General features: G+C 30.0%; 3 protein-coding genes and 1 non-coding gene across 6 annotated transcripts; 2 read left to right on the top strand and 2 right to left on the bottom strand.

The window, feature by feature from the left end:
• Positions 1-5,349: 5,349 nt before the first annotated feature.
• Trnat-cgu lies at positions 5,350-5,421 on the top strand. The gene has a single exon. It is a non-coding gene; the product is annotated as a tRNA-Thr (tRNA).
• Positions 5,422-12,176: 6,755 nt separating this feature from the next.
• On the top strand, positions 12,177-16,274 carry LOC124532056 (UDP-glucosyltransferase 2-like). The gene is made up of 4 exons (XM_047106686.1): positions 12,177-13,075; positions 14,258-14,486; positions 14,951-15,167; positions 15,760-16,274. Exons 1-4 carry the CDS (start codon positions 12,221-12,223, stop codon positions 16,034-16,036), a joined length of 1,578 nt encoding a protein of 525 aa, XP_046962642.1. The 5' UTR covers positions 12,177-12,220; the 3' UTR covers positions 16,037-16,274.
• Positions 16,275-18,342: 2,068 nt separating this feature from the next.
• Positions 18,343-21,652, bottom strand: LOC124531833 (KIF-binding protein-like). Of its 2 annotated transcripts, XM_047106371.1 has the most exons (3): positions 21,579-21,615; positions 20,469-21,544; positions 18,343-19,965 (listed from the first exon to the last, which is right to left on the bottom strand). In XM_047106371.1, the coding sequence occupies exons 2-3, from the start codon at positions 21,487-21,489 to the stop codon at positions 19,130-19,132; spliced, it is 1,857 nt and encodes a 618-aa protein (XP_046962327.1). In that variant the 5' UTR covers positions 21,490-21,544; positions 21,579-21,615; the 3' UTR covers positions 18,343-19,129. The 2 variants fall into 2 exon arrangements, with proteins under 2 accessions (XP_046962327.1, XP_046962326.1); XM_047106370.1 differs by having other exon boundaries at positions 20,469-21,652.
• Positions 21,653-22,713: 1,061 nt separating this feature from the next.
• Positions 22,714-25,954, bottom strand: LOC124531680 (mesoderm induction early response protein 1). Of its 2 annotated transcripts, XM_047106177.1 has the most exons (2): positions 25,593-25,954; positions 22,714-25,475 (listed from the first exon to the last, which is right to left on the bottom strand). In XM_047106177.1, the coding sequence occupies exons 1-2, from the start codon at positions 25,744-25,746 to the stop codon at positions 24,559-24,561; spliced, it is 1,071 nt and encodes a 356-aa protein (XP_046962133.1). In that variant the 5' UTR covers positions 25,747-25,954; the 3' UTR covers positions 22,714-24,558. The 2 variants fall into 2 exon arrangements, with proteins under 2 accessions (XP_046962133.1, XP_046962131.1); XM_047106175.1 differs by having other exon boundaries at positions 22,714-25,954.
• Positions 25,955-26,971: the final 1,017 nt, after the last annotated feature.

Here is a 26,971-nt window from a genome sequence, read left to right as displayed (position 1 = left end):
CCAATCTTTCCTATCCCAAATACTATCTCCAACACTATTCCTTCCAACCTTCCAATGGAGCTGTAATAAACTCTAATTTTTAAATTGATCTTCGTTTTATTCATGGTGTTAGGAATCGTAACAATGACGACCGTTACAATGAACATTGTACCCAATTTAACTTAAATTGCTACCAAGTGTTCAATGTCAAGACATTTCCAACACGTCATTCAAGAGTTTAGTGCATAGAGATTCGTAAGTTGAAATTCATGGTTGTCAAGTAAATTATAATAACTTCGTGCACGTATATGAGCCATGGAAAATTTTAACGGCTTTAAAACAACTAATATAAGTATTACAGTATCGAGCAAAGATAAAATTCTGAAATATCCAGAAAATAAAAAAGCTCCTAACAGCTGACAGTTTACACACACCATTAGAAAATTGCAGATGAAATTCCAGAAGGAAAAATTACACCGAATTCCTTTGCAAATGAAATATATGGACACTTTAGAGCATTTCTAGATAAATAAAACAATGCCATAAAGAAATATAAGAAGTACTTACAAATAAGAAAAATAATTTTATACACTTCCAAATGCTATAACAGTTTATCAGTACAAATAAAATGAAATGGGTGGAAGATGGGTTGATTAAATTCTTAAGAACATGCATGATTTTTTTTTACATTTAGGTGGTATAATTTCATTAAACACTTGAAATTGTTAAGTATTACAAGAGTAACCTTAGCCTTCAATACGGTGTTATGACATTTGATTCTATATCATAATTTATATTACATTATTATTGCCTATTATGGATATAGCAGGGGTTATTGAATTTACTTTATTATATACAATTATTATTGTAATTAATTCATCACGTTGTCGCTACAGATTTTGAAGTGGGCAACATTATAAAAAAAGAAAACTGGCGCTCGGCAGAATATGCTGGAACATTGTGATAACTTTAATTTTCATTACTGTATCTCTTTATATATTCTTTGCTTAAATTGAATAAAGAAGAACCTTACTAATTAATATCAAGAGTTATCTTTCAACAATTTATAAATAAAATAACTGTAGCTTATAATCAATAATTTGTAAAACTGTAATTAATATTATCTGTATTTTATATGGCATAGCATTTAATACTGCCATGTAACACTATTTCTTATTTTAAATATGATTGAGCTGTCTTTAGAAAACAATTGGACGATTGCGTGGCATTTTAACAAAAGATAGAGAGATTGAAGCATAATTGTAAAACGATAATATAATTGTGGCCATCCCTAACTACTGAAATTACACAAGATATCTCAGAAACTATAATTTCGTGGAATTAAGTAACTACTAATTTGATTATTTTGCCTTTTATTTAATACTTTGTCCGTTCTGTGCATAAATAGAAAGTCACGATGATCGTATGAACGGTAAGAATCTTCACAAAAAAAACTGATTTAAAATCATTCTTGGTAATAGATTAGACAATCCCGATTTCAATTAGAAATAACGAATTTTTTTTATATAATGATATTTCAGAGCCATCCTTCATTTAATAGCATTAATGAGTTACAGCGAAATTGCTATTAAAATCTAACAGAAAGCTTGGTAAATGTTAAATATAGAGGTCAGTAATAGAATTGAAATTAAAAAATACCAATAAATAAATATATAACAAAAAAATAAACACATCGTTTCAGTAATAAACTAAATTTATTTTTCGTTTAATTAGGATGACAAAGAAGGGAAGTGGAGTGCGACGGCGCAGAGGGACACGAAATAAAGTTTTCATTAAAAATGCAAAACCCCTCTTAGCATAAATAAAAACCAAATTAAAAATGAAATCAAAATATTCATAGAGGTAGTATAAATTGTATTTTTCTAAATTTATTATTATTTTAGTTAATTAGCAAATTGAAAGTAAAGTGGAGAGAATCAAATTTTATTAATTGAAATTATTTTATTTGAGAAATACTTTGCACGTTTCGAATAACATGTCTCAAAAGGTTTAAAGACCTCTATAATAAAAAATATGTAGTTTGTTTTATTAAAAAATCGAGCGCTCATAATAGCAACCATACCACACAGCAAATGCTTTATTAAAATGCTAATGAGGCTACTATCATAATGTATTTCCTATCGGCATTTAAAAATGTAGGAATCATTCATGAGAAATATATACAACAACAACAACAGCCTGTAAATTTCCCACAACTGGGCAAAGGCTTCTCTCTCTTGGAGGAATAGGTTCGGAACATATTCCACCACGCTGTTCCAATGCGGGTTGGTGGACAATACACACAGTTTGTATTCATCCTTTTTTTTTTACAAAAATTAAATTTTTAGTTTCAGATGTTAAAATACAGGCTGCTCGAGATGTGATTTTGAACGGAGATTTTAACTTTTGGAAATAGATATGTATTTACATTTGAGTTACGAAGTAGCATTAAATGCTTTTGAAACTTTTTAAAAAATAACCTTCCTCCTTAAAAATCATCGACTCTAGAAGCCAATAAATTACTACCAAATAATGTTCCCAAACATATCGTTGAATTTTCATTTAAGCTATTTATCGAATTAGATATTTTAAAAGTATTTTTTATCCACCATTTTTAACAAGTTTTTGAAAACAGGTTCATTTCCTGATTAATTAAAATTTACTAAAGTATTACCGATTTGTAATAGTGGAAATAAAAGTGATCTATGTAAATATAGGCCTATATCTATTCTTCCGTAATTGAACAAAATATTTGAAAAGTTATGTTAAATCAGCTTCTGATTCGCTATAGTACAAAACTATTTTTCTCAGTGAACAACTCGCCTTTACTAGGGGTCTCTCGACAACTAATGCTGGGATGGAACAACTTAGATAAATAAATAAATATTGGACAACATAACATATCACACATATTATATACAAATATAAGATGTATGGAACAAATCACAGAATACTATTGGCGCGTTCTGTGATTTATCCAAAGCGTTTGAGTGTCTAGAACACGAAATGCTTATGTACAAGCTAAAACAATACGGTATTAATGGTAAAACTCTTAATCTCATAATGTTGTCTTAAATTTTTGCGATTACACATTGAAATAAAACTAGTTATAACGGATTTGAATCGTGTATATTAATTATTTTTGGCATCCCGACGTTTCGAGCACTTTACAGCGTTCGTGGTCACGGGTAGACACAGTCTAGCGACAGCGATTCAAATCCGTTATAACTAGTTTTATTTCTTAATCTCATTTCTTCATATTTGAATCAAATAATTCAATAAGTGTCCATTAATGATATAAAGTCGTCTCGGCTTTCCACGAGGATCAAGTATGGGTCATTTTCTATTATTGTCACCTTCCTTTCTATGTAAAAGGTGTTTGTAATATTGTATTGTTCTACTTGCAGTTGTATCACAAAATATATAAACATATTGTGTAGCAAAGTTCAAAGCTCTAAAGATTTAGTGAATCTTTGAGGCTTTGTAAAGCGTCTGTCTTGAATAAATAAGCTGTTATGACTGATTATGAACTAACAAGGTCTTGGCATGGTTATTATAAATTAGAGCTTCCTTTTAAAGATGTTAAACTTTATAAGGATATCTCACATAGGTACACATATAGATACTCTTAGATACTCGTATATACTTATAAATACATATTATTAAAACAAGTATGTGTAGCATCGGCCTCTCACACATACATATTATAAAATCTACAACTAACGAATGGTTTTCCGTCAATGGACGAAGAAATTTGTGGGGAAGGGTTAGGTATATAAAACAATACTTTTGTGTAAATTAGCTGAAATATAACGACGATTGTTGAATATATCGAAAAACACACATAGCATTTGTGCAAGCTTTACTTGGCTGCGCCGCTTAAATAAACAGAGTTACTTGACAACCCTTTTAATTAATTATGCATGACATATTGTTTTTGTTTTATAATTAGACTTTTGAACGACATTAATCGTTTTTTTTTTTGAAACAGAGCAATATTGGATTCCTATTATAGAACGTTATCAAAGAAGCCTCATTTGCATACCTAAAGCCTTTAAATATAAATGGTAGATTAACTGTCATTTAAAATAGAATATTTCTAAGTAAAAAAAAAAATAGTAATTAATTGTTTCCAGTGGTGTTTATTAAAACAATAATTAAGAGAATAAGAGCTCTATTAAGAGAATAAGAGCAGGGCGAATACTTTTCTAATCTATGTGATTTCCAAAAAGACACAAATAGTCACGAGGATCGGTTGAACGACAAGAACTAAAAAGTCGATGTCCAGCTAAAATAATGACCATTTATTATCCAGTCGTTATTTAAGAAAAAAAGCTTTAAATATTGACCAATTTAAAAGGCCAGGTTAAAAATTTCGATATTCATTAATATCAAATAGATATAATAAAATATATTTTTATAATAAGCTATCCTATATGCAAACGAATTGGTTTCCTTTGAATTACCTTTTGTATGTGGAAAATGCAATAAAATTTTAAACTGTATGAGTCAAGGGCAAGAAAAGCGCAGAAATCGTATGACCCGTGTTGCTTCACACATAGTTTTCTTCACATCGTAAAGCAACACGGTTCTGTATCCGCATATGTGTGGATCACCTACAAGCGAATACAGAAATATTTACAGTTGAATTAACATCGTCATGAAACATATTAACAACAAAACGCAAACTAGGCACATATTTACATTACATTTAAATTTTATGAATATGATATTTTTTATTTAAATTTAAATTTGATGAAATTACATTAAGCGCAATGATTACTTTAGTCTATTTTGGCTCTATGCCAATTCAACAACAAGCGTTCAATGATTTAGTTAATGATGAGAATGAATGACATAAAAAACGTACATGTACACTTGCTTTTTCACTTCATACAATTTGTAATTTTATAATATCAATACGTAATGGTGTCTTAATAAACACATTTTTTGCGCTTACTTTACAAGCGTGGGCTAAACCCTACGAGATAGATCAAAATATAGTACCATATTACTGTACACCTTAAAAACGTCTACAAAAAATCTGCGATTATATGTCTCTCTCTCAGGGTTAACCCACAAAAACAATTTTTTATCTTTTACTTTTTACGACATGTACGAATAATGGGTTATTTACGAAGTGATTTTAAACAATAACGCATTAATCCTTATCCTTCTAGTGTATTTAGTATTATTGTAGCACGGGTACACCGCGCGAAGCCGTGCGTGCGAAGTCGCTAGTTTAAAGTCATAAATTCGATAGTCTGTTACCGTGCGAAGTAAAAGCGGGTAGTTTTTAAACTCCTCTTGACCCACATAAACTGTTCTATTGTTACAAAGCCATGAAGAGTCTCGACCAAATCTTCAACAGCCTCTTTAGCTCAGTGGTAGAGCACTGGTCTCGTAAACCAGGGGTCGTGAGTTCAAACCTCACAGGAGGCAAAGCCTATTTAAAGCAGCTAATTGCTTTTCATTATATTTTTGCCTATTCAAGTTTGTCATACTTCAATCAAAAAGTGTGTGATTCGTTTTGTTAAAAAATTCAAAGTCAAGTATTCTATTGATAACTCCTACTTATAGATATTCAGAATTTATGGGGACTCATAAAATTCATGAAAACAAATTTAATAGTATGTATGCGTGTATCGTGCTTAGTTTTTAATGTGTGTTCTTTTTTAATTTATAAACAAACAGAATTACCTACTTCAATATTTTTTTTTTTTTTAAATATATCCTTGTAACGAGCGTGTTTGTTATATTTAAAAAGTTTAAAATACAGTGTGTAATTATGAATATAATTAGTGCTATTTATAGACCTCAATAATAAAATCTTAATATCTGTTTATAGAATCAAGGCTAGACGTAAGTGCTTACAGTGTTTGTAGGAAGCCTTAAAGCCATATTTTAATAAAAATCATTATCGGTAGATTATAATAATTTAAGAGAACCGATTTAATTTGACCTTTGGTGTATCAACCGGCGTCTTATCATCGTTGGGCTTCAAACTCCTGCAATCCGAGCACGTGCATCAACCTTGCGCCACTCCGGATCAAAATCAGGAACACGAAATTCGTTAGATTTTACAGGCAAAATGTTTCTATTTTCTTGCTCCAGTAATAGCAATAGTTTTTCGTCTATTACACAATTATTTGAAGTACGTGGGGTATTCCATCCCACTTCCGATAAGGAGAGGTTAGGCATCAACTCTTTATCAGACATGATGATATCCGAAATGTAAGCAGTGTCTTCACGTTCGTAATATATTTTTTCGATATTCACATCACTGATGATACTTTTCGGCTGTCACGTGTTCATCCACAACGTACTGACGTTACCTTTTGATACTTCGACATATATGTATATATATGTGCCCTTAATGTATATATGTGTTTTGTGAGTATGTGTATTGTATGATATTATTTATTTATTTAAAAGACAAACCATCGGCATACACACACACACACAACACAACACACAATAAAATAGTAGTTAATAAAAGAACATCAGACTTATTATGTGTGGTACACCATTACAGGCGTGTACGACACTTGCTACAATAAGAATATCGAATTAAAAAAAAAGTGAGACAATATTTTGACAAAAATGAAAACAAACATAAATTAAACACAAATTCTAACGAAAATTACAGCTAACTAATCACACTAAAATAAACTTAAGAAAATATAAAAAACATACAATTGAATTAAAAAAACTAAATAAGATAAAATTTAAATTAGACTAAATAATAGAAATATTTTTTTTCTTAAACTTAGGTAATGTATCGTGGAAGATGTCAACATCATTTGTAGGACCAATTTAATTGTAGGTATTTACTATACGGTTTATAGGTGAATGTTTGCCAACAGTTGTTCTAACTCTTCTCATTGAAAATGGTTTGGAAATAGGGAAACGGGGGTTAGTACGCGGCACAGATAGGCAAACTTCTGACAATATATCCGGTGCATTTAAAGATCCATGTAAGAGTTTATAAAGTAGCAATAAATGTAATATAAATAATTACGACGACTTTCCAGTGATTTTAATTTAAAGTAAGATAGGCATATTTCATAGCTAGCACGATGGACTATCCCTATCTTTAAACGCTAGAAAACGACAAAAATCTGTTGGTTATTTTTAATGATACGGATGAAATAATTACTTTCTCCATAAAACAATAGATAAACATACCAATTTTCATAATGATCGATCAAATAGTTTCTGAGTTTATCGATGACACACATGCAAACACATCCTTTTGGCTATCTTTATATACTTTTGTATGTATAGATAGCCAATGATTTGCGCAAGTACATGTTTTTCCTGTATCCCAATTTTTATAATGATACAGACACACAAAAACTTCAAAAATGGTAAAAATTAAGTCCGTCAAAGAACACATGACGAATTACGACAAAAATAAGTGTACAGACAGACCCTAGAGATTTATATAATAGTATAGGTTTAGTACTCACGTGCGATAGCTTTATTATTAGCGTATTTTATGTATAACTTTGGGGTTTCTATACCGATTTCTATGATTTTTTTATGGAATAGTTAATATTGTTAAATTTTGTAATTTGAGATGATTGAGAGTGTTATAAACGCAGGTATAGACAAATATAATCAGAAAGCTTCGAACTACTACGCTATTGGGAGTGACACGTGTTATTGTGAGTCAACCATAAAAGATAGACATAGGCTGTCATGGGATATTTTTTGTATAATTTTAAGGAGAACATTTCCGTAATACATGATTTCTGTGTAGCTTTAACCATTAAGGCTAAACACGCGACGGAAGCTCAAAATATGGGGTAACTTTCCCGTTTTTCAGACATTTCCCTTCAGTGCTCTGCTCCTATGGACTTTAGCGTGATGAAAAGTATACTATAACCAGCTCAGGAGTATGAAAAATAATTGTACCAAGTTTCGTTAAAATCCGTCGTGTAGTTTTTGTTTCTATAACGGTTATATGGACAGACAGACAGACAGACAAAAATTTTACTGATTGCATTTTTGCCATTAGTATCGATCCCTGATCACCCCCTGATAGTTATTTTGTAAAAATATTTCATGTACAGAATTGACTTCCCTACAGATTTATTATAAGTATAGAAGAGGGTGAGCTTGTCGCAGATAACTTGTTCAAATATTTTTGAAAAATGATTTAAAATGGAAATTGGGCGATAATTACTGACTACATTCCTATCCCATTTCTTATAAATTGGTACTACATACGCCTCTTTCCATTCGGTAGGAAAAGTACCACTAATTAGTGATCTATCAAAAATTAGTTTTAATGGTAAGGTTAGATATTTATAAACTTGTTTTATGAAGTATTGGAGTATGCCATCCGGACCCGCTCCTTTGCTTGCGTCAATAGATTTTAGGATCTTTGATAATGTATGTTCTGCAACATGAATAGAACCCATTGAAAATTGAGGAAAAATATCATCTTTATTGAGCAAAGAAGGTGAGTGCACGGTATCGTCTATTGATTTTGTGAAAATAGATGAAAACCTATTTGCAAACAAACTACATACACCATCACCGGTATTAGATGTAGTGTTATTATCATCAATCAATCTTATATAACGAGAATAACAAGATTTCATGACTCTATCTACACGATCATTTAAAATGGTCAATTTAATTGAGTCTCTAGGATTGTTATACTTTTTAAATCTATATCTTATTTTCTCTTTCTCACTTATAATTTTGATTAAGGCTCGTGAAAACCATAAAGGATATTTTATATTTCTTTTAATACATTTTGGCACAGTTGAGTCTATAATAGATCGCAGTGTGTGATAAAAAATTAAAACCATGATATTGACATCTCCCTTAGCCGACTTAAATTCTGACTGCCAGTTTACTTGACTTAATTTAGAATTTACAATGAAGTAATCTGCCTTTTTGTAATTAGATGTGGCAAAGAGATTAGTTTTAAGTGAAATATTTTTTTTCAAAATTAACATGAATATCTAGTGCAGGATGGTGAGGATCGAGTTTACTCAGTATATTATATATTTTTGTAAGTTTCTAACTGAATATCATGCAACTTAGTCTTCATACCGCGAAATTTTTGGTAGTAAATATTGAATTTTAAAGTTATTTTTTACGTAATACTACTCAGAGGTCTATTGAATTAACTTTACATGTTCTGTAATGACTCCTGGCACTTTATTTGTTTAGCCGGAGATGTTTTTTCGCACAAAAATATGTCCGATCCGTATCCACACAAATCTGTACTGATTTTCGCGAGCCACTTGTCTGTTTTGTGTATGGAGAGATTTATAATATGGTGATAAATGTTCTGATATAAATATAGAGGACTTCGTTCCTCCGTAACCAAGATGACCCGAGTGAAGCTTCTCAGTAGGATTAGAATTATTGAACTCTGAAGCAGCTGCCAATACTTCATCCCTTAATCTTGTGCTTGGTTTAACTATTATGGCACGTGGTCTCTTAGAATTACCATCCATTTTTCTTACTCTGACACAGGTAATAATATCATTGTCTTTTAAAGGGACAGATACCATTGCACCTACTTGTTTAATGACAGACACAAGGTTTTCGGATTTGTTTTCGGGGATACCGTTGATCTCCAGATTATTTTCTCGTGAATGCTGTTCTAACAGTAGTAACCTAGATGTGAGATCGTCAACTGTTAAGGAAAGCTTTTTGTTATCTTTTGTTAATGCTAATATTTTCTCTTCACTAGATTTGAGATCAGATTTTATACGGTCATAATCTTTTCATTTAAGAATTATATAGTATTTTTTAAATCTTGTAACATAATCAGTTCATTCTTTATTGTTTCAAATTCGATCGAAAATATGAATCTACGACCTTTTTAACTGCTTCTGTTACAGCAATTTTAATTTCTTTCTTCAATGAAATCGAATTTATGTTGAATGTGTGTGAGGTGAACGTATGTAAATTACTATCAGTTGTAAGTAGAATAGGTGAATTACTTTCAGAGCTCTTTGTGCTATTTTTTGAACTTAAATCATTGGAATTATTTTGTTTTTGTGAGATAATCGGAGTTTTAGAAATTTCTGTTTTGGTTTGTTTGTGTTTGCATTTAATACAAATCCAGTTATTTATATCCATCTTATCCATCATATTAAAAGATCCTTCCGATATTTTGGCACAGTTTATATCATAATTATGTGTGCATTGTTTACACTGTAAATATTGCTCATTGACAATATTTTTGCTACATCCAATACATGTTTTGAGCGTAGAAGACATTGTTATTGTTTATTTTTATCAATAATTGTGAATAAAAATTGTAGTAAACAAGCAAAAAACGGTCGGTTACTTTCCTGGTAAAGGGGAGCGGTAAGCGATGCAAGCAATCATGCGCGACTAATGTATTGGACACTGCTGCGATATGAAGCGGTGTAAGCGCTTGTTAGATTTTTATATTACTGTTAATGTATTATATCAGGATTATTGAAAAATAACATCTATTTCTTTATTATTTCATAATATTTTAAGGTTTAAGGCAATAAAAGATGATATGAATAAGAAAATATATTTCAAAATCATTAACATACTTTATTCAAGTACCCTTTTACAAGCACTTTGAATAGTCCTTTAACAAATATTTTAAGTAAGCTACCGCCGGTTCGGAAAGTAGATTCTACCGAGAAGAACCGGCAAGAAACTCAGTACTTATAACTTATAACTCAACAATTACATTAGTTTTTACACTTCTATTCACTTCACTGGATAGCACTTTTCACCAGTCATTAGTTATTATAAGATTTAGCAATTAAACTGTACGTTTTACTATAAATTAGAATTAAAAACACGGATTGTAGTGTTATGTTGTGTTTTATTTTAATTAACCTAGCTATTAACAAGAACAGATAAAAACCGGACAATATCGGAGAACATTAAACAAGAATCATGGCTAAAATCAAACGTTGCAAACTTTACATTTGAAAAATCTAAAAATTATAATCGAATATTTGTCTTAAATATTACTGTCACTTTTAGCTTTAATAGTAACGTATTTTTTAAATGAAAATACCACCAGAACATAAATGTTTTCTATGAATATACTTAAAATTAAAAATGCATTTTTTATGTGCTTGTGTGTTTTATAAGGAGGAAGTTTAATAAAAATTAAGTGCTACGTTTATTTACGAACTGCAGTACTATTAGTTGAGAAAAACAAAATACTTTAAAATAGATTTATCAGTTTATATCGCCTTAATTTTATTTTACATAACGTTGTTTCGAGGCTGACGTAAGTTTACAAATCCCGAAGACCTGATTTTAACTCCCAAGTCAAATAAAGTTTGGTCTGCAAAGTAACAGAAGGGGTGCCAAACCATTTGTTACCGTTTTCTTCCTAAGTTTTTGACATTCTTAGTTTTAATTATAACTTGTATGAGTCTTTTATCGCCAATAAAATTTAAATATGTCATCTTGCGGATTTTCCTCTATGGACAAAAAATAAAAAACTCGTTTTAATTTAAATTTTTTAATTAAAAAAAAATATTTAGTCGTCTTAAACTTAACGAAATTACTTGCGTAACATGGACGATTTTCTCAGTGATTAAATTTTCCTTGATTCGATATATTATCTAAAAGTTTTTCTATTTTTTAAAATTTCACTATACTTTCATTCACGTCATATAACCGACAAATAATAACATATAAAGTATATAATTTATATCTCACTCAAAGCACTAAAGTCTTCCACAATAAAGAGATTATTTTATTAAAACAATACTCAAATTTCTTTATTCATCATAAAAGCATTACATTTACTAAGTATTTTTTGTAGATAATTCATGCAATCATGCTTTTTGTAATCTTCAAAAGTGTGAACTTGGGGCTTTACAATGTAGCCCATATTGATTTCTTCCCTCTCACTGTCTTTTATATAAAAAATAAAGTTCCTAAAAATATTATTTTTAAATATTTTCATTCCCTTTTAAATAAAAAACGAGGGATCTAATATTTCTATTCACTTCTTATGATATATTATACTTATAGGTATTGTATCATAAGATTTTTAATTTACAATATAAATACAAACATCTACCTTTTTAAAAGTTACCTACCTCTCGATATATTTGAGAGGGTGAAACTGATATTACCTTATTTCCATTCACTTCATGGCCTTTTGCCATTATAACTTAGGTGCGTTTCATTATTTGGTATTTAATAAAGGCGAAGTAACACTAGCATTCAGTAGTGTCTGTGATAGGAAGCGCGTGACATGTCTCGTCTGACTTGCTTTTTTATCTTTATAATACATTTTTACAATGTAAATGCAGCGAATATTCTTGGTTTATTTTCACATACGGGCAAAAGTCATCACATGGTTTTTGAACCTCTATTACTGAAGCTTGCAGAGAGAGGACATAATCTAACAGTCGCGTCATTTTTTCCGGCAGGTAATCCACCCCCTAATTACCATGAAATCAACTTCCAAGGCTTATATAAATTACGGATTGAGTCGTTCGATTTAAGCGCCATGGAAAACTCCAATATTTTGAAGAAGATTCCAAGATTAGGAAGCATTACATCGCAAGTGCTACTAATGCAACCTTTTGCAGCCGCATCTTTGAGCATATGCGAAAAGCTCACTCATTTTACGCCTTTATTGGAAGCTTTAAAAGGAGATTATGATGTTGTGTTATTAGAAAACTTTACAAGCGACTGTATGCTAGGTCTTCTTTATGCGTATGGAATAAGTGCGCCGATTGTATATTTGTTGTCAGGAACGCCTATGCCTTGGACGTCGGAGCGAATTGGTGCTGACGATAACCCGTCCTATGTGCCTCTTATTACGGCACCTTTTTCATCGCAAATGTCGTTAATGGATCGACTAGAAAACACATTGTTAAATATCTTATTAAAGGAATGGTACTATAACGAGATACAAACTAAAGAAAAGTATATTTTAGAAAAAAAGTTTGGTAAAATTCAAGATTTACGTGAACTTGGTAAAAATACTTCTTTGATACTTACGAATTCTTATCATACTCTCAATGGAGTAAAACCCCTTTTGCCTGGTATGGTGGAAGTTGGAGGATTGCACTTATCTTCTAAAAAGGAACCACTACCAAAGGTAATTAAGTAAACCTATATTCATTTATATAATCGTCTTTTTTAAAAACATAAACTTATTTATAATTTATTTTAAACATTATTGTATATAATTATACATTTTTTGTCGCATTCAAACAGATATTCTTCTACTAGAATTTTTAAAATATGTATATAGAAATTAGCTAAGATTGGATATGAATTAACCTCAACAGTTTAAATATTAAATTCGTAAAACAAACACATTGGTGTTTTACGAATTCAATGTTGTTTGTGAAATAGTTAATTAATCACTAATACATATTTACTTTGTTGAAGACTAACTAAAGACTAATTAAAGAATACAGGATCAAATCACTCAAGGCAGTGTAGAACAAGCTCCAAGTTCATAGTTAACCAAGCGAACCCGACCAGATATGATTAATTATTCGTTTACGTTACTTTTCACGCTGTGTTGCGTTCCTTAACTACATTTTAATCGAGCAATGATTGTGAATTTGTGACTAACGACATCAATTGATAATTATAAATGCTACATATAATTTTATTTGAATTTCCTCATACTTATATCTATAAAATAAACCTAGTTTGTATAGATGAAAAAAAAAATTACTTACATACATAAAAAAAAATCTCGATTTTATTTTATGTATGTAAGTACAATTGAAATTGAGCAAAATGCATATTATGCTAGTACAGCTAGGCAAACCACCACCCAGTTAGTGGTCCCGACTGCTCAAAGACATTGCTAAAATTATTTAATAAATATTCTTTATACAGTCTACGCACCATCAACTTTAACCCTAGGTGGTGGGTAGGTGATATACTTGTACCTGTAGTTAGGTATATTGTTAGCTATATGTACTAATATTTAAATGCAAAAATAACTTTCTCTATTATTCTTTCTCTTTAATATCTTTGTCTGTTATTCTTTCACAAAACAAGCAAGCTGGAAATACAAGAAACGATATATACTTTATGCCTATGACCTGACGACTGTCCTCTAAGACACGAGCGTAACCACAAATGAAAACTAGTAACTTATATTACTTTTGTAGTACCTTTAATTAAAATGTAATCACGTTTATCACAATTACTTTAAAAGAAATTTTGTAATCATTATTTATAGCAAAAAAATACGATAAAAAATTAACAACATTACCTTCACGTCAAGGTTTTTCTATGTTTCTTTTTTTGTTTATAGTTCATAGAAAAGTTCCTTAATGAGTCAGGCGATGACGGTGTGATATTATTTAGCTTCGGGTCGCACATAAAAACGAAATCATTACCAAAGTACAAAGAACAAAATTTTGTCAATGCGCTTTCTAAATTAAAGCAAAGAGTTATTTGGAAATACGAAGACAGCGATGAAGAGGGATCTCTTGCGGGTAACATTCTTCGAGTAAAATGGTTACCGCAATACGACTTACTGCGTAAGTATCAATATACTGTAACTAGTTAATTTATTGCAACATATTGGCGTAGTTTCTAATATTTTTTGCAACTGTATAAGTACGCATATAATAATCTGTCATCAGAGGTCAATTATTGATATGAATAAACCCGTAATCGCTAACCCGAGTAGATATGGCAAGTGTTATGCCGAAATATATTTTTCAATTACAATAATACACCCAATGTATATTTCTATGTAAAAATGGAAATCATTTGAAATTATAATAAAGGTCGTTATCTCAACGAAATGAATTAATCGTTGTTTAATTATACATGTATAAATCAACTTAAAAACTACAATAAAATCTGATTGAATTATTATAATTAAAAAGATGTTCATAATTTTTAAGCGGATTAAAACTTTATAAGTACATTTTTTTTTAAAGATTTGCGTGAAAAATGTTTTAAATTTAAGTAGGCCTTAAATTGTTCTACATTACAGGTCACGAAAAAATCATTGCATTTATTAGCCACGGAGGCTTGCTCGGTACGACCGAGGCGATGTCTGCAGGAAAGCCAATGATAATATTACCGATATTCGGAGACCAACCCTCTAACGCGGCTGCCGCTGCTGAGGCCGGAGTTGGCATCGTTGTTTCTTATGAGGACCTCGACGAAGACATTTTGAGTAATGCTCTACAAACAGTAATCAGTGATAAGTAAGTTATTTATTCGATATTAAAGTTAATTAATAGATATTATCACGTTGATAAATACAATATTTTTTTTGAAAAGAATGTCGTTCCTGGTTTACAGTTATTATTTAATTATAATCGAAATTAAAACTTATATTTTATATCGTTATTTAAGTAGGTAGGTATGTATATCTAAAATAGTCGTAATTATTAATAATCATTGATTAAAATCTAATTTATTTTTAGACAAATCAATACAAGGTTGAATTATAAAAGTGATATCGTTAATATGCTAACACAGAGGATAACATATTAATATATAAGATTCATTTATTTTCTTTAAGCTATTGACCCTGTTTCTGCGATAGATACCTACTAAATATCTAATCTATGTTTAGCACTTTACACAAGGTCAAATTATTCAATGTTGTGTTGTGTCAAATTACAGAAAATATGCAATATATTTCAATATTATATTACATACGCTATGGTCTGTTTACCAAAAAAGATGCCTTAAGAAAATATTTTTATAAAATGCATTCATAAAACAAAGTTTCATCTTGAAATTCGTGAATTATGAGTTCCCAAATGAATAAGTTCTTTTATTATATTCCAGAATGCGAAAACATACATCGCTCGTGTCGAAAATTTGGGCTGATCGGGATATACCACCTTTGGATAAAGCTTTATTCTGGACTGAACACGTGATTCGATGGGGAAAATCAACTCACCTTCACTCGACTGCACGAAACCTTACATTCTACCAACTATCTCTACTTGACGTCGCTGCTATTATCATAGTTACCATTTGTTCATTAGTAACTGCTTTTATTTATTTAATATATAAATTGATACAAATTTTTAAAAAAGGAACTAAGGAAAAGTTGCTTTAAACAATTAAGGTTAAATTTTGAAAGCAAGGTACTTGTATTGGCTTTTAAAAATATAATCAATTATATTGATAACTTTAAGCTTTCAAGTACTTTCAAAACATTATAATGCCTTAAAAACTGTTTACTTGTAAATATTTGGTTATAACTTGTACTTGTTGTTGTAAATAAAAAAGCTCAGATCTGAAGACTATTACGAAGTATATATTGAAATACTTCAAGAAGTTCAAAGTTTTTGTCGTCTGATATTTATAATAAATACAATTAAAAAGATTATACACGGTTTTATTTAAAGATTTAAGCTTAATTTTATAATTATATAAAAATCAAGGTTATCTCACATGCATCAAGAAAGGAAAAAAATCAAGGACATCTGTTTAAGTTTTATTTTCATTATTAAAAGTAGATTTTTTTCCAATTTACATTCCGGTTAAAGTCCTATGGACATATTTAAATATCTATGCAGAAAAATAATTTATATTTAATGTTAATAGAGTATTCCTCTACCACTTACATTATATATCGTTAACGGCTTTGTTGTTCCACTGTATTGTTGTTACTAGAGTTAACAAACCTCAATTACCATCAAAGTCATGGCTTCCAGTCGTTTATTAAATACTCTTCGCATTATGTATAGTAAGTACAATATAGTTAAAATGATGTACCATTGTAAGTTGGAAGCTCGTTCCACCCTGCTACCCCAAGGCGCTTGCATCTATTATGAATAAGAGGGAAAATTTTATATGTACCATTTTCATAGAAACTAGTTTTGATAAACGTTAGAAGTTTAGATATTCAGCTACTGCTCCAATATTTAGAGTTGTGACTTGCAATTACATATTATTTTACATTCCTCAATAAACAGACTTAAAATAACGCAAAGGTTTTTTTTTAATATGAATTAACATTAAGCGTGTTTAGATTCCAAAAAAGTCTTCAGGTATATATCTAAAATTAGATGAGCCTAGCGTTAGTGTTGTATCTAGGCGGATCTAGGCGTTCCGATGAGAATAAATTGGTCATTCATTAATATACTATTTTTAATAATTTACATTTTGCAAAAATAATAGCTGCCTAAAAACGAACAGATGCTGCATATTATGACTATTTGTAGCTTTTTTAAAATAAAAAAAAAACCGGTACCATTAATTTCGTTGTCTCGCTTCTGTCGGGTTTCCAATAACGGTTTTCTATTTAAGTATGGGCGACCGTTAGGCTTTAACTGCTGCAAAATAATTGACATCCCACCAAAAACATTACATGTAAAAAATGCCAAGTCTCTCGATGCAGTCTTTCCATCGTAAAAAGTTTTGAACTGTACAACACCATGTATATCGAGCGCGCATACAATATTTATTGCAATACAATGGAGTATTAGCTTTACTTTAATGAACGTTATGTATTAATTATAGTATTACATTTATATTATTCTTTTCTATTCTACGTATGTATTCATTCAATTGAATACTTAAACAACGAACAAAGTTAACAATGCAGTCAAAATCCATACACAATGTTCTAGCCAAACCGCAAACATACAATTGTTTTCTATGGTAAGTACATTATTTTCTAATGTTTTTATATTTTTTCCTTTATATGTGGCTAATGAACCTATCTTGGTGCAAAATTTGAAGTTTCTAAGACTGCTAGAAGTACCTTAGATTTTTAATGATCGGTCAGTGAGTCAGTGAGTGACAAAATGGTGTAACTTTTATCGACCGTAATTCGTAAACTATTAATTTAATTGGCTTGTAATTTCGAATTTAAGCTAGTTCTAATGCCTACTTTTATTCACCGAAAACCTAAACTCTAAGCTTTGTCCACGTCGAAGATATAGGGGGGCGAAACAGCCGCGAATCGCTTCGAGAAAAGATGGTACGGCCGTGCCCGATACAGGATTATTTGTAATTCGACGTATTCCCGTTAAGAAGTGATAGGGGTGACTATTTGTGATCATATGCATGATGCCAAAATGAACCATTTTTAAGTTATCGTGATATGTAGAATTTTTGAAAAAATATAAATGAATGAATTCGGACTAATGGTAGCTCTTTAACAAAACGATGAAAGGTATAGCATATAAAATTTAAATGAATGAATTCGGACTAATGGTAGCTCTTTAACAAAACGATGAAAGGTATAGCATATAAAATTTTATTTTATAAACTCCTGTTTTTGTTAACGATGTTTCAAATTTCAATGTAAGCTTCGACATCCAAGTTAACACACAATTTATTAATTTATTTTTAATGCTATAATTTATTGCGTAGATACGTATTAAATGAGTTTTTATAAATAAAAAAAGGAAAAACATTGTAAGCTTTTATTTTACATTCTCTATATAAATAAAGACAATGAATTCATTTTAATAAAGCATCAGCTACATTTACAAACAATTTGTATGATAAAATTGTATGCATTGTAAATTCTGGTATTGCAAAATTTGCTGATCTACAGGCCGATTTTGTTCACCGCGAAGTAATCTCAACTGAGACAACTGCAACTGGGCAAACTGCATAGGAGAGATTAAAGTGCAAGAATATATCAGCAAACACAGGTGCTTTCTCGATTCCATTACTAACACATGGGAAGTATTAAAACTACCAAGTTCCAAGTAATAGGCTGCTATAGAAGAATAATCCCCTAATTGCCTTTTGGTAACTGGAACCCAGTTTTAACATGGGACCACAGGGTCTGCAACCATATAAGCTAGCGACTGAATATAAAGTAGTCAGTTAATATATTTTTATCCATGTAGTATACAGGTTCTATTGGTTATTTAATATTTCATGTTACAACGGATCCAGATTTGTCTAAAATGTAAAACATAATGTGTAATAACATATTGTGAAAAAGTAGAGATAGTGAGAATGCCACAAAAACTCAACACAAGCAGAATTAATGTTACATTATATAACTGGACCAACCTTTAAGTCTGATTATTTTATATATTTTCAATTTAATAAAAAAAACTGGTCTATTAAACATTATACATTTTTTTTCCAAATGTTTACATTACATACATGATACAAAGATGTTTATGAAGTTTTAAAAAAACCATTTTGTATATTCATTTGTTGCACCTACAACATTTGTTTATCCAACAAATCCCACCAGTTCATTTTCCAGTTTTTTAATCTTCAATGGCAAGATATTTACCATTTCTTGACATAAGCTGTACTCTTCTTTCATCATTTTAGCAGCTTCAGGATCATTTTTACAAATATCAACAACAGCTTGATATGAATCATAACTTTTCCTAACATGTACCAATTGAACATTTTTATCAACAGCAATCCTTTTCATGCTATTCCTACCAATAAAAGCATATGCACTTATCACTGGCCTAATAACATCAAACTCCAATTTAACTGGCATTATTCCATTTTTATCTTTGACTGAATTCAAAAAGTGATCATAATTTTCAATGCTCTTTTCACACAACATGTTAATCTTTTTTAATATATGAGGTGAGGGTTTTTCCTTTGTTTTATTGAGTTTGTCTAATTTAATATTCAGTATTTCTGAATATACTTCACCTAGTTCATACCACAGTTGGCGACAATACTGGAGATAATAAGTTGGATTGATTTCTTTGATCAAGTCTTCAAGCATGTCCACTCTTCGTTTATGCATTTTCGCCCGCCTCTCATCATCTTCTTCGAAGAATGCAAGATAAGAATATGATTGGGAACTGTCTTGAACCAGCTCAATATAATCTGAAGCCAAAGTATCTAATTTATAATATTCTTTGGCTTTGTTCAGCCAACTCTGGCAACATAAAAAAACTTCTCTTGCATCTTGGTATGTCAGCAAGAATTTGTCACCAATTTTCTTTTCATATTTGGTAACATCGAGATCTGAGAATATTAACTTTTTTATATCACCACCACAAATGTTCTCATTGTCTTCCAACTCCAAATTAGACATATCTGCAACAAAAAATTATAATTCTATCATATGACTAAATAATCATTTTATTTGTACAAACACATTAAAAAGCAGTAACTAATTCTCTAGGAATTTATATAAAAGTTTTAAATGGAAATTTTAATATACATTAAGTATTATAACTATTTTTTAAGAAATACTACTTATTTCAAATGTATATTTTTTTTTCAAAAACATAAGTTTGTTGTTCTATTTTCTTGTCATAACATTCGCATTGAGCTTTGTGTAAGTGTATAGGTATCAATCACTTATAAAATATTTATCTAAGCAACAATACTTAGTATTTTTGTTTCAGAACCTGGAACCTCAAAGACAGTCCAACTACAATCTCAAGGAACATGACATCTCAGTTGCCAAGGTTTGTAGCATATTAGCTATGTAGGAATAATCAGTTTATTATGGGACCGATTTCTATGGATGGTGGTAACTACTTACCATCAGGAGGCACAATTCAGAATCATAATATTTAAAAAAAAAAGAGTACCTGTAATTGCATCACTTATTTCTTCTCCATCATTCATAAGTCTTGCTTTCGAAGCAGTCATAAGCAAAAGACAGTATTTAGCCCAGCATCTGGCTACATCTGCTGATCTATGTTTAAAAATTTCTTTTTTAGCCAAAAAAATATCATCAGCACTTTCCGACTCCATTAATGTTGCTTCATACTGTTCTAGTATGGTTGAAGCTGCGGAAAGATGATGTCTTGATTGAAAGAACCCATTTTGCTCGGCAAAGAATTGAGATAAGGTAGCCGAATTTAAAGCCCATTCAATTGATTCATAATCTGAGTACTGAAGTTGTCTCCTCAATGTGACATGACAATATATTGCTGATTTCAGATTTTCCTTCAATGATCCATACACTTGGGCTAAATAATAGAGAGACAATGTATGAGCTTTTTCTAAAAACATAAATTCTCCTGTAACAGCTTCACCAGTATTACTTATTATTTGTTCTATTGACAAAGGCATTTGTAATGTGCATTTAAAGTCTTCATAAAATGTTTTTGCTTTGAGTAAAAAAAGCTTAGCTTCCTCTGGTTCGTCGCGAGTAGACCACAATATGCCGAGATTATTTTCAATGTTAATAAGAGTTGTTACGATTTCCGGCTTTAAAGAATTTGGAATCAGGAGATCTTCTGCTTCTTTCAGTACTTTCTCACTTGCAGTGAGCTCCTCAGTTTCCATGTCAATAATTCCTATGTTTAAAAGTACTACCCCTAACATTGCATCGAGCTTGACTTTATTCAAATTTGTTTCAGATTCAGAAACATTACTCAATGCATCGCGCATATTGTTTAATATATCCCTGGCCTTATATTTTGATGAATATGGTTCATTTTCCGGATCATTTTTACTGTCTTCGTCGAGTAATTTCCGTACTTTACCGTAATTCTCCTTATAATCATTAATAAATTCTTTGGCAGACATTTCTGCAGTGACTATCATATTTTTTGAATCACGATTCACTGTTAAAATATTTCCTAAGGAATTACTTTGTAACATACATTTCGTTTCCAAAAGAAATAATTAAGCTAATTGTGGAATTGGTGTGCAAATCTATTAATTAATGTTCTCACATAAGTATATATTTCGAATTTTTAGTCTAGGTTGTCGAGATTTTGAGTTTTTGACAAGTTTCCTATATTTATAATGTCATTGTCATATTGTCAAAGTGTATTTTTTTTAATAAGCATACTATAATTAGAATTATCTATGATATTCTTTCAATAGTATTGTATTCTTACTCGCCACATTATTTTGTGATATAAGATATATTGAAGCTAAAATTTATTTTAGAAACCAGTGTTATAGGCAATGGAAAGAATTAAAAATCAATGTTTGTGGAAACAAGTTATTGCCAAATGTAAAATCTTCCCGACATATTTTTCTTTTAAAATAATAATTGAATTTATTTGAAAATACGTTAATTATAATTACAATGAAATTATCCGCCTTAAGCAATACAGTTGTTTAAAAATTTCTATTGTTAAAACGAAAATATCTAAAAAAGCAGCTTCAAAATTCATGATTATAATTTAAAAGAAAATGAAGAAAGAAATGAAAATTCGTAAGTTCTATGTGATTTCGTTTGTTGTCATGTAATGATAAATACAGATTATTTAACAAAAAAGAAATTGTATATTTACTGTGTTCAAAAATATGGTTAGAATCTATTAAGAACTATTATTTATAATTCACACTTACAGAAAATCAATCATTCTTGTTTAATTAACTTTTCTTATCATATAACGTCGAACTACTGCACATTACAATATTATTTTATTTAAATAGCACGTAAATAATTATGTCAGTTTAGTACCGAATACAATAAATAAAGAATCTTCCGCTTTTGACCTATTTTTCGTTTTTGAAGTATTAGTGTAATTACTAATTACTAGTGTACTAATAGTGTAATTACTAGTTACTAAACTTCTTTTAATATAATTATATGGTATCTGGCAACTCTGTTAGTAAGATACATCATGTTTTCATAATTTCATTTAAGGATTTTCAATTAGTCATTTATAGTCATTTGTAATTCAGTATATAGTTATTATGAAAAGGATATAATTACATTTTATAAACAACATATTATATTAATTTATAAAACTAATCACTAATTTGTTTAGATTTTAATAAAAAACTAGGCAAACTTATCTAAACTTAATCATAGTTTTATTTACATAATATACTTATGATAACATCTATTTAAAATAAAATACATTATTAAGGTTTGCACTGTTTATTCTTAAATTAATATTTTACACCATTATCTACGTATTAGACGTAAAAAACTTATTATTATACGTGCAAATATAAAACAAACTGCAGTTTGTACTTATATGGGTATTTATCATAACCCTTCGAACAGTCTTAAAATGCATTTTAACCCAAAACTATCTTTTGATTGCATTCAATTAAAACTCATAGATATCACCTGTTAAGAACGTATCATGATGAACTAACAATTTATTTTATTATTTCATAGTTTCCATGTCCATAAACAGTAACAAAACAAACATATTTTATTGTAAATGTAAGTATTAAGCGCCGTCGTTAAAATACAGTAGCATTTTATATCAATCCTGGAATTTCACATTATATTAGGTTTAACAATTATTTTTATACATATAATGTGATAGTGTTTGGGAAGAACACTTATTACATTTATTATTGAAACATTTAGGGCAATTAACAAATGACAACTCTAAGAAGTTAAATATAGTCCATTTATAAATCAAAATACTTCAGATATTAATGCAATTGTTAATTAAACTAATATGTATATGCATTATACTGAATAGTAGTTGATTTTATGGTAAAAAAAACCTCAACATTTCACTGAACTGTGAACTGAAAAGTGTATACATCTTGTATATACATATTTTTCATAGATAATTACTAATGAAATGGACTTTATCATATATAATATGTAATTAAGTATGTAATTATATGCATAGTAATTGGATAAAACTATGTATTTTTGTTAAAAAATATGTTTTTAATGTAAATCATAATTTGCATTCATTCATATTTATGTTGAAAAATTATTGCAATTGAATTAGTTCAATTTCAGTATTTTATTTTGATATGCTTTTTAATAGTATATTTATTCTATTATGCATATTAAAATATAGCTTTAGCAATAGGCACTGTATAACTAATATATTTATGTAATATATATTCAATAAAAATGTAATAAAACAATTATTTTCATATTTATAATATAAAAGCGAAACTTACACTATTCAATTATTCATTGATAATTTAAGAATTATTTATCAAAAAATATTAGAACATAATAATGATTATTTTAAATAAAATTAAAAATCATTAGATATAGACTCAGGAATTCTAAATTTAAATTAAAAGAAAAATAACTTACAAAAACACTTACAATTCGCATTGAATTAAATAAAACATACATTTTAATTAAAAATTAAAAAATAATTATTGAGTTAAAATATAAAAATACTGAAAAATATTGTAATTGTAGTGATACATGCACTGGACATGTAGGATAATATTTACACTGTTTATTATTTTAAAAATCACTCCTATTGATATAATTAAACTATTTGCTTCCGTTACACACATTTGTACATCTAAGTACTTATGAATAGCATTATATTACTAATTCAAAAACAATAAAAAAGTACTTTTTCAATGTAAAATCTCAAGTTACATTGAAAACAGAACCCAAGTAGTCTAATTATACTTGCTATAAGGTGAAGCATTTTATCAAACAGCTAGCATTGTATGTTTATTCTGAACGACATTTAAACATCACAGAAATAACTTTACCATAAAACTATAGCAACATTTTATAAATGTTGCAACAGTTACAACACTTCAATTTCTGAGCAACACTATTCCCATATAAAAAAAATCCAAGATTACTTATTTACACTGATCTGTCCATATTTGCATAAAAAAATTAGGGTGTCATGTTAAAAAAACCTCATCAACATTAAAACAATTATGAATACAGGAATAGCTAAGTTTTTAACAACAATTATGTCATAAACAGTGCATTCTACACGAAAAATGGCATAGCCAAATGTACATGTATTAGGAAACTGTATCAGGTTCTGGTTCCTCAGTGGACAAGGTCCTCGGGGGTGTTGTATGAGGGTTCAGTTGAGAAAACACCTCCTTTTCCCCTAGGGCTAAAGGATCAGGCTGAGCAGCTGGTGAAGGCACATACATCATCATAGGTGTAGGTGAAACAGGCCGAACAACACTCGTGCCTGATGCTTCCTGTTCTTCCAAAAACCTATCCATGTAATCAGTATGACCAGGATGCAAAGTATACTTTTTCTTTTCTAATCGTGTCTTATTTGCAAATATATCATGCCTTTCTGTCTTTTTCCAAATATAATAAAACTGTACGAGTTCTCCAACCGATCTTGTTCTGACCTTTTGTTGGCGGATTAAATGGAAATCTTTACCATGAACTTTGATACCATTTTCGAAATTTCTACACTCTTCCTCTGACCACACACTTGCATGAGCAGGTGTCTGTGCTGAAATCCTTCGCCTTCTTAATGCTTCTTCTACATTATGACCGCATTGCTGTAGAAGAAATAAAGCTTCTTCATCATCCCGCAATTGCTTACCTTTGGGTACAGCATCAATGCCAGTTCCTGAATTCATAGCACAATTTTTTTTCATATAGTCTTCAATCACTTTTTCATCAAGAACACTGGGATTCCACAGTAACTTATCCTCATTTTCATATGGTAAAGCATCATCATAGCTACATAATCCTTCTGGTATAGCTGCTTGATAATCACTACCTACCATTATTGTTTTCTTCCAATCATCTTCATCAGGACTATAATCATAGTCATCTTCTTCTTCAGATGGTGGTCTTGAACCTGACCGAAGGCACCGTGTGGCCTCAGGACTAGTGTTGTCACTGTATAACTGCTGCAGAGCCGATTCTGTCTTTTCATTCTCCTCTGGCACCACCTCTGGTGGTTGCTCTGGAATAGGTTTATCCATATTTCTATTGTAACCGTATAAAGCAAGTAATTCCTCTAAAGGCATATCACCTTCCCGCTGTAGACTATTTAATTCAGCCTTCGGGTCTTGATGCTCACCTGCCGCCAAAGCTTCTTCTTCGTCTAATGTTCTCTCGTCATCAAAATCATTTACCATCATATCAATAGTGGGCTCGAATAGGGATTTGTCGTTACCCACATCCATACTGGCATCGTGATCGCTTACACTGGCTACCAGCGCACACTCTGACATGACTACCACCAATAGCTATGGAGAATATGCCTCCAAAACATGACATCTAAACTACACAACTACATTTACCTTGTATAGTCAATAAATAAAAATCATGAAATTATTAAATTTTTTACATATTAAGCTTTGAAAAAAGTAAAAATACGACGAACAAAACAAAAATATTTTGACATACAACCTACTACAATCTAAGACTGTCAACATGATTTATCGAAAATCGGATACACGACCAGATACATTTGAATAAAGATTGTGATGAACATTCAATTTAGTATAAATCTAAAAAATATATATTTTTAATATGAATTATATTATATTATTTATGCTTTTATAAATATAATAATATATGTTTTTGTTTAAAAGGTATTAATTATATTTGTCATGTTGTTGTTTTGACATACCTACCTAATAATAAAAGCCAAGATTATACCATCATCATTCAATGTAGCCAACATTTGGCATCTTTTCTACTACATATCATCCATATACGCTTTGATATAATCTTGGAACAAACACACTACTGGAAGAGATAAGGAAAATTTTTGTTTACAAAATTTATGATCTACTGGGGCTAAAGGGAACGTTTGAAGGAACTCGCTAATATGTAGTAGTGTAAAAACTTTTTTGAGAACATTTCTTTTGGATGATTTGAAAATTTATATTATAAATACTTCTCTATCGACACACAGCTGCCACTGCGTATAAAGCGGATGCAGACTACCTATTGGTAGTCTACCATAACTCAAACTTGGGTAAACGTACACTCCGGTTTTAACTTAATTTCAATAAAGTGATACCGAAGTATGTGACGGGTAACACCATTTAGTGCAAGTTAAAATTATCTGTCTAATATCACAATTCCAAAGGATTGCTTAATTAAGCCGTATAGAAAAACTTCTCAAGGTGTAATACTTACACACTACTCTCACTTATTTTGTCACGTATGGCCTCTGCCCTGTTTAAAATTTAATGAGTAGTAAATTTACTTCTTCAATATTGAAGACTGATGAAAATTAAATATTCTACTTAACATTTCCTATTTTAATACCTACATACCAAAAGTATATCGGTCATTCACTGCCTGATCTGTCGCGATATAATTTGTTAATTGTACCTACTGTGAGGAGCGTTTCTGCAAATAGAGAGCAGTAACAAAAATTTATTATCCGTGGTAAAATAAATAATAATACATATTTAGTATTTTACATTTTAATATTTATAGAGT

The sequence above is a fragment of the Vanessa cardui genome, chromosome 8, assembly GCF_905220365.1.
Source record: "Vanessa cardui chromosome 8, ilVanCard2.1, whole genome shotgun sequence".
Lineage (NCBI taxonomy): Eukaryota > Metazoa > Arthropoda > Insecta > Lepidoptera > Nymphalidae > Vanessa > Vanessa cardui.
The sequence above is the reverse complement of the archived record's forward strand: the minus strand, read 5'-3'. Positions and strand labels throughout refer to the sequence as shown.